Genomic DNA, 18753 nt, shown 5'->3' on the forward strand with positions numbered 1-18753 from the left:
ACCATTGGACCCAGCAATCCCATTACTGGGACCATTCTATTATAAAGACACATGCACACATATGTTTATTGCAGCATTCTTCACAATAGCAAAGAGTTGGAACCAACCCCGAGTGCCCATCAATGATAGACTCGATAAAGGAAATGTGGCACATATATACCATGGAATATTATGCAGCCATAAAAAAGGATGAGTTCATGTCCTTTGCAGGGACATGGATGAAGCTAGAAACCATCATTCTTAGCAAACTATCACAGGAACAGAAAACCAAACACCACACACGTTCTCATAAGTGGGAGTTGAACAATGAGAACATATGGACACAAGGAATGGAACATCACACACCAGTGCCTGTGAGGGGGTGGGGGTAAAGGGGAGGGATAGCACTAGGAGAAATACCTAATGTAGATGACAGGTTGATGGGTGCAGCAAACCACCATGTCACGTGTATACCTATGTAACAAACCCCCAGTTACTATGAGAGTATAACCTTGACAGTAAAGCCAGTTAAAAATAAAGTTACTTATGAAAGTAGATGTCAAAATCATAAAAATAAAATATTAGCTAACCAAATTAATATTTAATAATATGACTATAATTGTTGAAATACAAAGATAACCAAATATTAGTAAAATCTATTAATATAATTTCTCACATTAACAGAAATAAAGATATAATTTTTAATACACATTAAAAGGTATATCTAAAATTCAGTTCACTTTCACAATAAAAACGTGTAGACCAAACTTGAACTAGAAGAAAATCTGTTTACTTAATAAATAAGGTCTATCGAAATTTACACAAACACCATAATACATGGGGAAACATTAGAGGCAGGCTCTTGGAATCAGTAACAGAACAAGGATACCACTATTGCCACTTATTTTCAACCTAGTGAAGGAGGTTCCAACCAAGTGTTATCAAAAGTTTAAGATTGAAAATGAAAAAATAAAATTATCATTCTCATAGTATATGAATTTCACGTTTTAGACAATCAAGATAATGTATAGACAACTGTTTGGAAGTAAGAAAATTCAGAAACATTGTACAATTTAAAAACCAATACACAAAATAAATAGTCTTTTTTTACCAGCAAAACTGTTATAAAATTGAATTGGAAAAAACTGCATTGACTATAAAACTAAAACTATAAAAAATAAATGCAACAAAAATCATGTAAGATAGGTATGAAAAATTATAAAATCTTATTGGAAGACATAAAACTAAAACGTTGGTGAAACAATGTTTATGGATAAAAAGCCTCAATATTATAACATGTAAATTTTATACAAATTTACCTATAAAATCTATGCAATTTGAACAGGTTGTTAATGTAATCTGAGAAATTGATCTTAAAATTAACTCAGAGGAGTTAAAGGCCAAGAAGATCCCAGAATGTTTTTAAGAAGGAAAAGTGGGAGAATAATTCAAGGGACTTACATGGCTTTGTATCAAGACTTACTCTAAAGCATCAATAGTTAAAAAGGGTAATTGATCAACAATTAAGCCATTAGACTAAAAGAAAAGAGAATCTCCAGGACAAATTCTTATATAGGTAAGTGGCAGAGGGAAAGTCAGTGGGAGAATGAGTGGATGAATAATATTGCCAAAATGTGTTATCCATATCAAGTTTTAAAAAATACCTTTAGCTTACATCACATACAAAACTATATTTTCGATAAATTATAGACCTAAAGATGAAGAACAAACTGTAAATACTAAATATAAGAGGATATTTTCATGAACTCAAGGTAGAGAAGGATTTCCTAAATATGACACCAAAAGCACAAACAAAAATGGAAAAAAATTTTAAATTTCTTTAAATTAAAATTTAAAACTTCTACACAGTAGAAGGTTACAGGACAAGCCACAAACTTGAAAGATATACTTATGAAGCGAATTAATTTCAAAGGATTCATGTCTAGAATAGCAAATCTAGAACTTTTTGATCAAAACAAGTTAATAGTCTTAAAATTGTTGAGGACCTGAAAGAACTGTTCTTTTCTGACATGTATAATTTTAAAAATAGAAAATATTTATTTATTTAAAATGATCAAAAAACAAAATTGTATGTTACTATAAATAACAAATTTCCTGCAAAATAAGTTCACCATAACAAATGGAAAATAATGACAAGAGTGGTCTTGTTTGGATTTTTGCAAATCTCTGTGAAGTCTAAATTAAGACTGCTGGATTCTCTTACCTGCTTCTGCATTCAACTTATTGCAATCTTATTTTAGTTTATGTATGTAAAGAAAATCCAACCTTACACAGACTGTAGTTGCAAAGAGGAAATCCTCACTCACACTCTGAAAGAATGTCAATGTCTCCCAGGGTCTCTGAACCGCACTTTAAGAATCACTGTTCCAGAATGAAGAATTTCTACAATTCAATGAGAAAAAACATAAAAGGCCAAAGGTTTAAAGAAGCAGCTTGCATACCAGGAGATCCAAATGTCCCAAAACATTTTTGTTACTGTTCAATAACTTTAGTAATCAAGGAACTTTAAAATGACAAGATAACTTTCCATACCCAAAAGACTAACCAAAAAAAATTAAAATCTGGCAATTATAAGTTTTCATGAGTGTTTAGAGTAATGGCAATCTTTATGCACTGCTGATGGATTTGTAAATTGTCACCTTTTGCAGGAAAAAAATGAGCAATATTTAACAAAGTTTCAGCTATCCATACAGTGATAGCAACAAATTTCCCTTCTAGATATGTAATTTAAAGAAGCACCAGGCCATTTGCACAAGGTTGACCTTCAGCTCATTGTTTGAATAACAAAATTAAAAATAACCTAATAGAAAAATAGCTAAATAAACAGTGTTATGTAGTACAATGGCATTCTATGTAGCGATTAAAATAAGCTGACCGTACTACATTTTTTAAAATCACTTAGAAATATTTCACCTGTAACACTGACTAAGTTTCAGAATGCTACACAGAATAGGATACATTTTTAAAATTTATGACTGCATGAAAGTAATACCATATATTATTTCTGTATATAGTAATTATGTGTGTGTGTGTGTGTGTGTATAGTGAAAAAATTAAAAGCATGGTAAAGAAAGTCATACATCTTCAGAATAGCAAGTATTGCTGGACAGACAGGGAGGGTGATCAGAACAGAAAAGAATACGATTATATCTCATGTTTTATTCATCAACAAGCTAATGAAAACTGAAGCAAATATGGATAAATAATATTAAAATTGCATGATGGGAGAGATATATATATAACTGTATATATACAGTTATTCTCTATACCTGGCTGTATATTTATTTCATAATATTTTTAAAAAATTAAATTAAAAACCTAGGTTCCCACCAGGTAGTGTGACAGTAGACATGGAAAGTTAGTTGAGATTGAGGTATATAGCTGCAATTTTAAAACATATGCATGGCAACTTTAGGACAATAAATTGACATTTGAATCATCAGAGATGGGCTTATTACTTTTCACTAATATGTTATTAATACTCTATCCCCTTGATTGTCCTTCTGGGTAACAGAATGCTTTTGCTAATGTTTATTATTTCCCTGCAGATGGACAGTGCTATGAATATAAATGGATGGCCAGTGCTTGGAAGGGCTCTTCCCGAACAGTGTGGTGTCAAAGGTCAGATGGTATAAATGTAACAGGTAAACCTCCAGTTTCTCTTTGTTCTTTGAAAATCTTCCTGTAACACACAAGTGATTGGTTGAAGAAAATAATTAAGGAAACAAAGTTACTCTTTCAGTATTCAAAGCCTGTTTGGGATTCAGGATGCCTAAGCTGTATATACCCATCTGGTGACCAATGACAAATTATTTTAGTTTATAATGGTTCAAATTATCTCTCACCTAGCCTTTTCAGGTATTGCTGCTGAAACTTATTTAAAATACTATCTAATTCTAATAAATAATTGTTAGAAATAATTTTCAGGTCTTTTCTAGAAATTTTATATATGAATAACTTACTATATGTTTAAAAATCAATTTTTTTGACTTTCTGCTTCTGTGCCTTGAAGGCAATATAAATGCAGACCAAAAATACCACCAAGGGAATATGATTATACAAATCCAAATACCTTGCTTAAATTCAGAAGTCTATGATTTAGAGATTTTTAAATTAATTAATAGGGAAGACCTACTGGTAAATTTCAAACCCAGACCATCTGAGCAGCTCACCTACTGTGCCCACATCCCCAGATTATTATATATCCAAAGAAGAAATCCAAAGGAAGAACTTTATTTGATTGTACTTCAACCAACATATACCTCCAAAGAACTACTCTAGTGTGCAATTACTAAAAGCCTATCTGAAGCCTGTAAGCCTGAGGGATCCTAAGGACCCCTTGAAGGAGGAAGAGACTTTGGCTCAAGATAGGTAGTGAACCACCAAGCAAATTTCCTAGAAAGAAATGCAAGTCAGAACCAGAACCTTAATTTCAGGCACATGGACCCAGAAATCTAAGCCTTTCCATAAGCAATTTCTTTTTATAAATCTAACTTACAGGAATTGCCATAGCATAGCAACAGCAGGAGTCTTGACAGTTAACTGCTGAGGCAGACCTGCTTACTTGCTGCTGTTTCGATCCTGCTGTGGGGGAAAAAACAGTGTGCATTTGGATGCCTCTGAATAATGTTCATTTATAAATTTAACTTTAATATATACAGTAAGAAATAGGAGCAAGGATCAATATGGTTTTTGAAAACTATCCATCTTTATATTGAATTTTAAATTACCTGGATTTATCGAAACCCAATTACTTATTTCCTCCATATGGAAGCTGGACCAGGATGTCAATTTTTTTTCTTGTGAAAATAGGATTTTATACATGAGAAAGCTCTCTCAAGAAACCCTTAATAATAACAACTCCCTGTGGTCACATACGTAACAAAGAAAAGACATCTAGTAGAAACCGTTTGCTCTCTCACTGTATTATTTTTTGGAAGAAAAATCTGCTCCATCTACCCCACTCTAAGAGGTATGGAGTGAGAAGAGTCCTGACAGGGATAGACAGGCTTTCTGAATGAGGAGGTGTTACAGAAGTCATCCACTGAGCTCAGCAATTGGAAATAAATGTCTCCATTCTTTTTTAAACTATTCAGAGAAAATTTAACAGCTTCTCTAGATGATCCTATAAGTTTAAAGTTTTTTTTTCAATAATGGATGCAAATAATATTTACCTGACTTTTCTTCTACATGTTAAAAACTCTTTTTCCACTGCAGTTGGGGCTATTCCCCCAATGCAAAGGTAAGTCAAATTTTAAAAGACTTACCTATAAAATCATATTTTTAATTTATTTTCAATTCAGCAAAGTGTCCAATGGATTATTTCTAATGCTATTCAGTACCAAAAGGCCAATGTGTAAATGATTTGTGTTAAACTCTATGTGCATTCTTCTTTCATCTTTTAGGAGAGATGAGATTCTTTATGACAAATAGACAAGTGTGTAAAGTATATTACCTGTCTTGATCAATTGCTTTAATTTATGAATTGTCCTTACAAGAAGCTCAAAATATTGCTTTGTGTGTGTGTGTTTAATAATAACTTCAGTATGGCCAATTAACTGTGATTGCCTTGCAATGACTAACTGCTTTTCTGTGACAATTTTTCTATGAGTATTTTGTGACTATAATATTGAGAGAAACACAAAGAATTAGCAATAGGCACCTGTGATTATATTCCAGAGAATCATCAGTTCCATAAATAAAGAAAAAATTTTGTTTTGCTAAAATTCTGTTAAACTGAACAAGTATAGTTTGAAAATATGAGCTTCCTTCACGTCACCAATGTTTTTTATGACGTCTATTTCCATCTTAAAACCTCACTTGAGACAAATTAGGCACAGTTGGTACTACGCTTGAAAATAAACAAGAGAGAGATAAACAACTCTAATGTCAAGTTAAAACCATAGTGCAAAACAAATGATTTAGTAGATACATTTGTTTTCTTCTCTATATCCAAAAAACACCATGAATTAGCAGAAACTGTGACTTTTCTAAAAAAAGAAATATGCATTATTTAAAGAAAACATTTATTTAACATAAATTAAAGAGCTAAAGAGTTATTTCAAAGGACATGAAAACTATTGTTTTGAATCTCCAAGAAAGAATCTTAACTTGAAATTAAATCAGCTTTTCAATTGCCGGACTTGGATTCATGTGCTCCTGACAGAAAAAGCTTGTGTGCAATTAGTATTTTCAAAATAGCAGCTATAAAATCATTCTTTCAACAAATGCTTGTTGAATACCTGCTGAGTACCAGGCACTGAGCTAGCTCCCCTGAGTAAGAAGGGCCTGGAGTCACTAAATAAGGTGGTCAAGGTTAACCAAATGTTTCACAGTCAACCACTGACAGAAAAATTCCTGGGATTCCCAAGGTGGTTCAAGATTCAAAGACAAGTCACTAACAACAGTGTATTTTTATCACAGCAAGATATATTATTTGTCAAAACATGATTTTCTGTTCTGCAGGGGGCTGCTTGGTGATGAGCCAGCCTGATGCCGACCGGTCTTGTAACCCACCGTGTAGTCAACCCCACTCATACTGTAGCGAGGTATGTGTAAATTCATCAGGGCAGACAAGCCAGCTCCATCATTTGTCACCCCACTGTCTCTTATGCAGTTTATCTTCCTCCAAAGAAAGCATGTCTTGAGGCATAAAAATCCCATTTTAGACACCTCCTTTTACCAATCTAAAAAGTCCTGAATTCACTTGTTTTCACCTTTAGAATACATTTTTATATAATGCCAAAAGTATGTTTCTGTGTAGTTAAAAATATTACAGGAATTATGTATAGTAATTCCCAAAACAAACCTTGTTTAAAGCCTTCTCTTCAAGTCAGGTCTGTTAGACTTTCAAAGATTCCTTACGTGGCTAGTGTAAGTCTTCTTTTCTCCTGCAGACAAAAACATGCCATTGTGAAGAAGGGTACACTGAAGTCATGTCTTCTAACAGCACCCTTGAGCAATGCACACTTATCCCCGTGGTTGTAATACCCACCATGGAGGACAAAAGAGGAGATGTGAAAACCAGTCGGGCTGTACATCCAACCCAACCCTCCAGTAACCCAGCAGGACGGGGAAGGACCTGGTTTCTACAGCCATTTGGGCCAGGTGAACTGACTAGACTAGTGTTGAAGTAGAAACCTTTAGTTATTTTAGGCAATGCCAAAGAATTAAAAAAGTGAGCAAGCATTTTTATATGAGCTATTGATTATTTTATCTACATGCATTTATTCTGATAGTGCCATCTATTCTTCAATTTTTTACTATCATTATGGAAAATAACTCATGTTTGAAGTTCAGAGGAATGAAATTACATTCTGAGAAAAAATTTTGGATCAATATGATTCAGTTCAATTCCAGTCCAAAAATTACAAGTATAATTAATTTCAAATTGAACAAAGTTGGAAACATGAATTTTAAAAAATGTGTTGTCATTCAGAACTAGGATAAAGGAGACTGTAAAGACATTCCAGAATTTTTCATTTGATCATAGGAACAGTAATAGTTTGACCCTTAAATAAAAACATCAGTAATGCAGTTCTGTGCCAGGGCACACATGGTAGCTAGACCAGTTTGTGTTAGCCCTAAAAGTCAGCATACTCAAATACTTGGAATCTGTACTAGTGCCAGATAAACAGGGAGACAATGGAGCCTTCCCTTCTGGATAGGATGATCCAAATTTTTTTTCACATTCACAGACAGCTCTTAATGTATCTGGTAATAAATGCAAAGCCAGTACAGGCAAATGCTTGAATACCTTGTGATATGCTATTCTCTACTCTGCACACTTTCCCTCCTTAGTTGGATTTCATCATATGCTCATCCCTAGAACTAACCTGGTGCTTGAAAATGTGCTACATGGTTTATAAAGCAGCTAATATGCCACTTTTTCTCACATCCTGGAGGAACTACTAGTCCATGAAGCAAAGGGAATCTCCAGGCAGAGCCAGGCATAGTCTACTTTAAAATGCCATTAGAAACATGAGAAAAGATGGAAGGAATCTGCTTAGCTAGCACATCTCCATTTCTATGCATTAAGTCTGAATACTTTCCCTTATTGGAGAATAAATATTGGATTTTTAAGATATTTTAAATGTTTGGGTGATTATTCCTGCTTTAATTGGCTTATGTAGCTGATAGTATGATTTATTTTGCAAAGCTGACTTATCTGTGTAAGCATGGGAAACTCTTCCCTCAGTGTTTAAGACAGTGGACTAGCAGACAACCAGTAGCAATTTTGACCTTTACTAAGAATTGAAGCAGATCTCAGAGCAAAACCAGTCCTTTTGAAAAAAAGGAATATTATTGTCATCATTTTAAATTTTATATATAGTTTCCCCAAAGTTAATATTTTAATATATTTAAAAGGTGCATGTTCTGAAAACTCAGATATTCTTTGATTTTGAAAAACCCCAAAAAACATTTGTTGAAGAAACTCTCAACGTAGAGAACCTCAATCGTGGAACAGCTCTTTTGATTCTAAACTGATCTCAAATTAAAAAAAAAAAATCTTTAGGATTAGAAAGGATATTCAGAATATTAATTGAGTTTATTCCCAGCAAATGAACCTCTAACTAACTTGATCTAACTCCAGGTGAAAAAATTCCACAGTACCAATTTGCATTTGATGGCTTTCAAATATTGAATAAACCAGTCTATGTGAGGTCAATTTTGCCCAATCTATAATTTTAACACTAAGATCAAATATTTAATTGCAACAGAAAATATATGTTGATGTGAGGATCAAATTAAATTAGCCAATGTCATTAATAACATCTTGTGCTTGAAGTTTATTCAGAGCATAAAACTGAGGAGTTCAAAGATGAGACCAGAAACCCAAATTACAAAAGTTCCTGTTATGTCTGATTCCATATATTAGAAAAGGTAGAAAAAAATTATTTATAGATCCTTTTATATGTTAACCAAACCAATTGCTTTGAAAATGACATTGTCAGCCAATTTTAAAACACATTGTAAGTGCAGACTAAATAAAAGATTATTAATTCCATAAGATGTTAAATATATTCACTTTCATTTTACCTGGAATAAAAATGACAAAGTTTTTGTTTAAATACCTATATGCATTAACTCGAGGTTGTAGAAACATTCTTAAAATTGCATTTTTCATCTTTTCTTATCATTGCAATTCTCAAAATAGATTGAAAATCAGAAGAAAATGTTTATATAGCATTACACATATATCGAGTTTGAAATAAAATTAAGATGAAAGGCAGCTGAAGTTTAGACAAAGAGACTTGAAATCTGAAGTCAAACATTTATAACTTTTCAATTCAATTTTTCCTTGATAGCTTATCTTTAATGAAGCAGAATCTAACTCATAATAGCAGCTTTGCATTAATCATTAACTGTGCTGAAGCAATAATTCTTTTTGGGTTTTGAAAGAAATTGGTCATATATTACTGACCATTGGTCATAGTTAAAGACTGCCTCATGTATACCAGACTAATGTGAATTAATAACTAATATCCATTCTTCTTAGATGGGAGACTAAAGACCTGGGTTTACGGTGTAGCAGCTGGGGCATTTGTGTTACTCATCTTTATTGTCTCCATGATTTATCTAGCTTGGTGAGTGTTTAAATAATTAAAAATCCGAAGAGATACTTAATCGTAACACAGAAACAGCAAACTAATGTCTCAAATAAGTACTCTACATTTATCTGGTGTTCACATGAATTTCTAAATAAACATGGCTTTGGTCCTAGATGGGCTAAAAGCTACCAAATCTGAGCCATTTCGTTTCTAAAGATGAGCAAGAACTTGCTGCAGGTCATCTTCTCGAGTATGTTGTCTTGCATATTTTCAAGAGAATATTGCTTTGTACTGATTATGGTGAACTGTAGATTTTTATATTGAATTACTAATGGAGGAAGATATTACAGTAATACCTAACCATATTCAACTCTCTTTTAAATCATGTATTATTTATAAATTACACATTATTTATAAAGGTTTCTGGCCAAATGAAAATGACCCTACTATGATATTATTTCTGTTGTTAATACTAAAAGAATCCCACTTGGATAATTTATCTTTTGTAGGATAGTAAAACACTTGAAGTTTACTTAGAGTTTATTCAAAGCATAAAACTGAAATTCAAGATCAGAAAATCAAATTCTAAGATAGACTTTAGGGAAGGCAGGCAACGAGGCAATTTCAGTTTATCAATTTGATTTTACTTTTTTTCGCTTAAAGCAAACAAATTTACAATTAGAAACTGATTTTCTTCCTCCTACTTCTGAATGTTTTTACAGCAAAAAGCCAAAGAAACCCCAAAGAAGGCAAAACAACCGACTGAAACCTTTAACCTTAGCCTATGATGGAGATGCTGACATGTAACATGTAACTTTTCCTGGTAACCACCAATTTTGGCTTTCTGACTTCATAGATGTCCAGAGGCCACAACAAATGTATCCAAACTGTGTGGATTAAAATATATTTTAATTTTTAAAAAGGGCATCATAAAGACAAGAGTGAAAATCATACTGCCACTGGAGATATTTAAGACAGTACCACTTATATACAGACCATCAACCGTGAGAATTACAGGAGATTTAGCTGAATACATGCTGCATTCTGAAAGTTTTATGTCATCTTTTCTGAAATCTACCAACTGAAAAACCACTTTCATCTCTAAAAAATAATGGTGGAATTGGCCAGTTAGGATGCCTGATATAAGACTGTCTGCAGTGTTAATCCATAAAACTTCCTAGCATGAAGAGTTTCTACCAAGATCTCCACAATACTATAGTCAAATTAACATGTGTACTCAGTTGAATGATACACATTATGTCAGATTATGTACTTGCTAATAAGCAATTTTAACAATGCATAACAAATAAGCTCTAAGCTAAGCAGAAAATCCATTGAATAAATTCAGCATCTTGGTGGTCGATGGTAGATTTTATTGACCCACATTTCAGAGACAAAGCCTCTTTTTTAAGACTTCATTCTTGTCTCTCTCCAAAGTAAGAATGCTGGACAAGTACTAGTGTCTTAGAAGAACAAGTCCTCAAGTTCAGTATTTTATAGTGGTAATTGTCTGGAAAACTAATTTACTTGTGTTAATACAATACGTTTCTACTTTTCCTGATTTTCAAACTGGTTGCCTGCATCTTTTTTGCTATATGGAAGGCACATTTTTGCACTATATTAGTGCAGCATGATAGGCGCTTAACCAGTATTGCCATAGAAACTGCCTCTTTTCATATGGGATGAAGACATCTGTGCCAAGAGTGTCATGAAGACATTTGCAAGTTCTTGTATCCTGAAGAGAGTAAAGTTCAGTTTGGATGGCAGCAAGATGAAATCAGCTATCACACCTGCTGTACACACACTTCCTCATCACTGCAGCCATTGTGAAATTGACAACATGGCGGTAATTTAAGTGTTGAAGTCGCTAACCCCTTAACCCTCTAAAAGGTGGATTCCTCTAGTTGGTTTGTAATTGTTCTTTGAAGGGTGTTTATGACTAGATTTTTATATTTGTTATCTTTGTTAAAAAAAGAAAAGAAAAAAAAGGAACTGGATGTCTTTTTAATTTTGAGCAGATGGAGAAAATAATGTATCAATGACTTTTGTAACTAAAGGAAATCAAAATTATATGTTGATTTTTCTTTCTCTCTAATTTGATTTCCCAGTTTCAGATTGAATGTCTGTCTTGCAGGCAGTATTTCAAAATCCATAGTCTTTTGCCTTTCTTACTGGCAAAATTTGAAGCAATCTCTTCAATGTATGATTTCAAAACTAAAATTTTAAAAGAGAAGAATAAATATCTTGTCCAAGACTTCATTACATATCTAGACCAAGAGTGGCAAACTTTTTCTGTAAAGGACTATATAGAAAATATTTTCCACAAGGTCTATGTTGCAACTTCTCAACTTTGCCATTCTGCTAATGCAATCTTAGTAAATAAAAGAATGAACATAACTGTTTTCCCATGTAACTTTCCTTACAAAAACAGCCAGTAGGCCACATTTGCAGGTCATATTTTGCTGACCCCTGGTCTGGATGTTTTTTAATGCTAACTCTCCATGGTGACATCTTTCGCTTTCATTCATTTACCCACTGACTGTTCAGTGTTCAAAGGTGAGAATTTACAGTCATTACATTTCCCACTGTATCAGAAGTAGCTATATTTTCTACAGATGTAGCCCTGGGAATGGCACAGTGGAACAATATTTAACTCAGCAGACCTCTTGCAAATGAAAAAACTCAAAAGGTGCCATTAAAAAGCAATACCATTTTCAGGCAACATTATTGCAACAACCTTTGCGAGAGAGGACACTAGCTTTTCAGGATATTTGGCAAATAATATAACATGCTATTTTATCTTAAACAGCTGTGTTCCTGTAAAAGTGTTTTGGATTAGAAGGTATTTTACCTTCATACTGGAGTATGAACCCCCCCTGCTGTTCATTAGAGTATTTGCAAAGATTACAAAAGACATCAGGTTAGGATGTCGTTGTCCCCAAAATGAAAATATTTGTATGTATTTCAATAAGAACTAAATGCAGTAAGCGCTAATTCCTCATTCAATATTCACTATATTAGGAAATGTAAATCATTTCAAAGAGAACAGGTAGTCAGGAAGATGAAAATTTTACTTTAAAGGACTTAAACAAAGAAAACCATAAAAACAAAATCCATTTTATCTGTTTTATTAAAGAGGAAGAAAAAATAATATTGTTACTCTAAAACTGTGATTGTCAATATATATACTCAGGGGTCTTCCAGATAATCCTAAAGTTGATCTCTTTGAATAAAATAAACTCCATTTGTCCAAAATAGTTAAGAAAGACTCTATTGTGGCTACTTGAAAAATTCAGCTAACCCTCTTATGAAATGTGTGCAACACCTAATAATTTTGAAATGTGGGATAGATAGAATACCTACTAAAGCTATACTTAAAATGTCATTAATTCAGAAAAGATTAGTATCATCCTACTGATAAGAATTAAATTAGAAAATCAAAATTGTAGAATGTTATGAAAAATACAAGACGTTTTATTCATAAATTGATTCGATTTTACAGCATATATGCATACACACACACACACACACACACACACACATATATATATATATATATGAGAGAGAGGAAATTAGGTTCAACATGACCTAATATTAGAGAACATATTGGAAGGTCACTGTTAGGATAAATACTGGATAACCTCATTAGAAAGGTGGAAAGAGGAGAATGTAGCAATCTGGCTATGTTGGACAAATGGAAAGTTATTATATTCATGTTTATAACATGAAAATGGCCTTATTTTTGTTTCTGGCATGAGACAATAATGAGTTAAATATTTTATTGGAATTTCATCAAAATCTTATTTTTCCTGTTCCTTCTAAAAATTTGGGAGGGGAATATAGTAGTAACTTCTCCACTGACACTTTTACGTTACTGAGGGGGTAAAAGATGTAGAACTGCTGTTCCCTAGAATGAAAGTCTGTTTGGTTTTTTAAAAAAGAAGAGCAGAAAAAGTTTGACAGAGTATTATATGATTTTGCTGGACTATTTCACTAGAAACCATGTAGAATAGGACTAACTGATCTCTTTTGAAAGGGGCTGATTTGCTTATTCATCAATACCTAATCCAATATGTGGACTGTAATCTTAATTTCAAAGCCTTTTTTGAGGACACTATGGTGTAGCTTAAGTGAATTTAAAAAGAGTGCATAAAAGCTTGTTTTTAATTACTTATAACAAAGCACAAATTACTTCTAACAAGGCAAATATTTATTGACACATAAGACATTCTGCTAAGCACTGTAAAAAAAAAAGTTAGTAATGGCTTTTGTATACATAGATACTTAAGACATCCAAAAGAAGGAAAAAATGCTTAATGAGTGAAGATAGCACTGAAACATGTTGACTTTTACTCTAGGTTTGTTTTTAGATGGGGTTAGTATTTTCCCCTACGTAATGTACATGTCTTTAGGCCATGGTATTAGGAGTTTGATTTTTCCCTGCCCCACCCTCAGGTGGGTGGCAGTGGTCCTTGTAGCTTAATCAGACGCCTGTTAAGTTCCTGGGCATTTCAAGGTAAATTCACATCTTCCTTCTCACAGGAATTGAATAAACCTTTCACACATTTGTTTACCTCCCCCAACAACCTGTATCCTTGGCCCTTTCTGATTATTTTCTCTGCTTGGTCTCTTTCTACTCTCAACAGCTATTCTTATCTACTTCCCACTAAACATGCCCAATTTTTTAATTTAAAAATAATTCCTATATTTCCTTCCCTATTAGAATCAAAGTGTCACTCACTCAGAGTGTGAACATCCTGACTTACACCAAATCCACTGGTCAAAGAAATGAATAAAGGGAAAAGGAAAAATGTGGAAGGCATGCAGGAAAAAAAAAATTCCCTTTTCTGTAAAAATGTCCATGCCTACACTTGCTTTAGACCACCCCATATCCTCCTGTCTCCATCTCGAGTCTTTGATCACATTCCACACCACAAGACAGTGAGGGAGGCCTGTACTTTTCAGTACCATACAGAAGGGAGAGCCTGTTCTAAAGCTGACGTGAGTCTGAATAGTACATGAGAAGCACAATTCCCAAATGATCTGGGATCTCCTGTTTATAAAAATATTACCAAATTCAAGTGTGGGTTCTTCTTCTATTTCCGCTCTAAGATTGAGGGTGTTGAAAGAACCGTAGTCCTTGAGCAAATCTGTGAGGAATCTTGTCAGAATGTGATCTTTCCTGGGACTAGTTTAGTTGTGAGAACTACATCTGCCTGTTCTGGGAATAAGAGTCTCCCCTGGTCCTGTCCTCAGGCGGCCCTGGCTGCAGGACAGGATTTCAGGTATCAGAAACTAGTGTGTGAGCCAAGCAAATAGTTATCCTTTTATAAAAAGGATGGTTTGCAGTGTGTTATAATGATCTTATATCTAGCAGGGACACTGAAAAATGGTTATGTCTACATTGTTAAATGAATAAAACTAATGCTAAACAGTTAATTTTGCATTTTTATTTTTTTGTGTTTCTACCAAGTCAGATCTTAAAAATGGGCAGTATATGAAGAGCTTTAGTTTGTGGGAGTCATGTTTTCAGTGATCAAACATCTCTATATTATTTAGAATATAATTGTCAGTCTTGTTGTGTTTTGTAGATTTATTCTGTTTTTAAGCCATAGTTTCTAGATTACCTACTTTTAACCCTCAGTAAACTTTTCCCTATTTTTCAGAAATCTGTTTGTGTTTATTTTTAGAAAGTAAACATTTAGATTCCTTTTCTGGTACTTTTTTCTCCATTTCTATCACACAGATTTGAAGAGATCAGTATCTATCATTGTAAAATATAACTTTATTAAATTTGCAATCTGTCTTTCTATAAATTATTATTCCCTAAATGTGTATTTTATGTTAATTTAACTACCTGAATATTTATTTTGTTTAAGGAGGCAGCTGTCTAAGAATTTTTGTTAATATTACTTTGTAAATTGCGTAATGTAATTTATTTTACATTATGTACATTTCCTTTTTAACGCACAAAATGTCTATGTACAATTAACTACAGATTTGCAAATAATGTCACTAAGCTTTATTCAGTCAATACAGATGGCATGTGAAGATGTAATATGCTTTTTTACATTTTCATATGGGTTATTTGTAAATAGCTATATTGCTGACAAACATAAATACGGAAATCATTTTCATTCTAATCATGTGTATCTGTGTTTTGATTTGCACCAATTGCTTCTTAAATATGGATTAAAATTTTTTTCCAGTGAATACCTAAATCCTTTTACCTACTGTATTAGCCCTTTCCTGGGTCATATAACAACTCCAATTTAGAAAGTTCAAGAAATGCAAACTTTTACTTTGAAAGTTGGCTGAGGCCACCAGGTGAATCATGGACAAAGGAACTCCTGGTTTCCAGTCAATTCAAAAACGGCAGCAGCAGAGGATGGGGAAACTCTCTACAACAGAGTACAGCTCTTCCCACCCAATCAGTCATAAGGCACATCCCTCACTGTCTCTTGTCCCTGTGTCTACCCACAAAAAACCAAACCCAAAAGTCAAAGCAGAAACTCATGCCTTAACAAATTCAGGAAGGGACACACAACTTAGACAAGTTACTTCCGGGGTAGTTTGCAGTTAAAACATTTTCTGAAATAGCTATTTGCTAAAATATAAGTAAGTAGGGAACCATTTAAGCCCTCAATCTGTGAACCACTCAGAACATGTAGCTAGCCTACATGCTTGATGGAAAAATGGTAATTTCCAGTCTTTTTCTTTTCTACATTACTCATTACAAGTGAAACTAGGTGAAAAAATTTTTCAATGTCTCACACAGATTTTTTTCTAGGTATCTGGACTTTCATAGTCAAATAGCTAACTTCATTTTTTATTTTTCTATTCCAATTTATGCCCTACAAACACAAATATGAATATTACTGGTCTACATTTTATTTTTGCTACTTCTGTGTCCCTAGTGATTCTTTGATTAAAGTCTGTATATATTCCACAACACACACACTTCAATTTATACCTCCCATCTGTGTCAGTTACTCTGAAAAGATATTGTACATATATGAAAATGCATAAATGTAGTCATGGTTTCTGATATTGCAGTACTTTTATGTGACTTCTCCTCCCCCTTTCACCTTCTTCCATAGCATCTCCCAGCCAAGTTAACTCAAGTTAACAATCTGATATGTATCCTGTCATATTTTTCTCCTTGATCATATGACATTATAAATATGATAGTGGAGAGTGAGATGGAAGAGAGAGAGAGAGAGAGAGAGAGGAAGAGAGAAATGGGTGAATTTAGTAGATACAATTAGGAAACAGCTTCATTTTTTTTTTCCTATTACTGTTTTCAGACACTATAAAATGTCCTTCATCCTGTTTTTGGTAACACCTAAGGCAAATCCCATAGCTTTTTGATAACAATAAGAGTTATCAAAGTATCAGAGTTATCAAAGTTCCAATCCAGGCTAATCAAAACATCAGTCCCTCTCATTGCTTTCATCTCCTTGACTAGTAGCAAATTTGAGTAGCTTTTCATCTTTTCATATATATCTGGATATTTGGACTTGTCTTTCTATTACATATAATTTTCAAATGACAATTCTGATGATGCCAATATGGTTAATTTTAGGCCATCAACTAGTTTTTATTTTATTATTTCTTGAGACAGTCTCATTCTGTTGCCCAGGCTGGAATACAGTCGTGCAATCTCGGCTCACTGCAACTCTGCCTCCTGGGTCCAAGCGATTCTCCTGCCTCACCCTCCCAAGTAGCTGGAACTATAGGCGTGTGCCACCACGCCTGGCTAATATTTTGTATTTTTAGTAGAGAGGAGGTTTTACTGTGTTAGCCAGGATGTTCTCCATCTCCTGACCTCGTGATCTGCCCACCTCGGCCAGGCATGACCCACTGCACCCAACCCTAAATGTTAACGTTTCTGTAAAGAAGGAAAAATAAATTTTGGGATTCTATTTCCCCACAATCTTTTTTTGTTGTCATCTCAGGCAGAGGTTCCCCCACCATGGCTGTGGCCACCTCACTGTCCCCCTGCCTGTTGTGAGGCTGGATATTCTCTATCCTAGCTAGCCACTATGCATGCTCATTCCCACTCATGCTCACCCTTGAGCACAGAATTACCGGAAGTGATGAAGCTGGAGCCCAACCTTCTATTAAACTACACATTCTTTTCAGAGCTTTGACATTTTTACTACCTCTACCTAGAAACTTCCCCTTGATAGAGGCACGGCTGCTCCCCCACTTCATGCAGGTCTCTGCTCAAATGGCCCCCCTCTGAGAAGTCTTCCTTGACTATCCCATCACTCTCTATTCTCCTGCCCTTCTTTTGTTTTCTTCATGGCACCTGACATTACATATCTTCCTGTTGTTTGTTTTTTTCTCTCTCCCACACAATGAGAGAGGCCGGGTCTTTGTTTTGCTCCTCACGTGGAATAATACCCAACACATAGTAAGAATTATGATTTCTTTTTGGGTGAATAAATGAATAAAAGAATTAGTGAAGTACAAGGTTTATGACTAAAGAGTAGATAATAATAAATAGCGGATTAATTATGAAGAAGCCACTAGAGTTAAAAAAAAACCAACTAACTCATCCATAGCTTAAAGCTGTCGGTACTCTACTCTCATAAATATATCGTATATTCATTTCACTTGCCAGATATATGTTACTCTAAACACTTAGAATGCACAATGCTGACAAGGACAGAACAGTAACAGAGCAGTTGAAGAAAGAAAAACAGTAACTGAGACTGGCATCAGAGAGGAGTCATATTAAATAGCTAAGGATACTCCAATAAGATGTGGGCTATGGGATTTACAAAACTATACTGAAAACAGGGTCTGCAAAATACATAATTCTATTGTAGTTTTCACTCAATTGTAATTTAAGTGAATTAACTTAAATTAATAGGAAATTATTCCAGGGGAAGTAGGCAAGAGAGCTTGGAATACTGGAAAATTAAACAAAAGACAATTTCAAATTCCTAAAAAGCCTTTGATCCAGGATATAAAAGCAGTCTGATTATACTTTTTAGTCTTAAATAAAATTAATTGATTTTATGATGTCAGTAATAATCAAATTATATACTATTTGCTTCAGAGCAGAAATAAAATGGAAAAAACAGAATAGCGTAACAATTCAAAGTGCTTCCAAGTTCCCATAATTTGCCTTGAAACAGTAGAGGAGGGCATTCAGCAACCATGTAAACACTTTAATAGGCCATTTAAAATC

At 33.8% G+C, this 18753-nt stretch overlaps 1 protein-coding gene and 1 long non-coding RNA gene across 2 annotated transcripts in view; one reads left to right on the forward strand and one right to left on the reverse strand.

The window, feature by feature from the left end:
- The window catches only part of LOC131384648 (uncharacterized), a 28011-nt gene extending 21168 nt beyond the window's left edge, over nucleotides 1–6843 (reverse strand). Inside the window, exons 1-3 of the long non-coding RNA XR_009215707.1 lie at nucleotides 6809–6843; nucleotides 4499–4584; nucleotides 2307–2382 (exon numbers count right to left, since the gene is read on the reverse strand). This is a non-coding gene — a long non-coding RNA (uncharacterized LOC131384648). The remainder of the gene's footprint in view (nucleotides 1–2306; nucleotides 2383–4498; nucleotides 4585–6808) is intronic.
- THSD7A (thrombospondin type 1 domain containing 7A) overlaps nucleotides 1–10784 on the forward strand; it is a 475310-nt gene extending 464526 nt beyond the window's left edge. Inside the window, exons 24-28 of the mRNA XM_032760458.2 lie at nucleotides 3549–3644; nucleotides 6466–6548; nucleotides 6897–7107; nucleotides 9500–9587; nucleotides 10274–10784. Coding sequence (XP_032616349.1) covers nucleotides 3549–3644; nucleotides 6466–6548; nucleotides 6897–7107; nucleotides 9500–9587; nucleotides 10274–10358 — 563 coding nt within the window. The 3' untranslated portion in view covers nucleotides 10359–10784. The remainder of the gene's footprint in view (nucleotides 1–3548; nucleotides 3645–6465; nucleotides 6549–6896; nucleotides 7108–9499; nucleotides 9588–10273) is intronic.
- The last annotated feature ends 7969 nt before the right edge of the window (nucleotides 10785–18753 follow it).

The sequence above is a fragment of the Hylobates moloch genome, unplaced genomic scaffold, assembly GCF_009828535.3.
Source record: "Hylobates moloch isolate HMO894 unplaced genomic scaffold, HMol_V3 SCAFFOLD_1, whole genome shotgun sequence".
NCBI lineage: Eukaryota > Metazoa > Chordata > Mammalia > Primates > Hylobatidae > Hylobates > Hylobates moloch.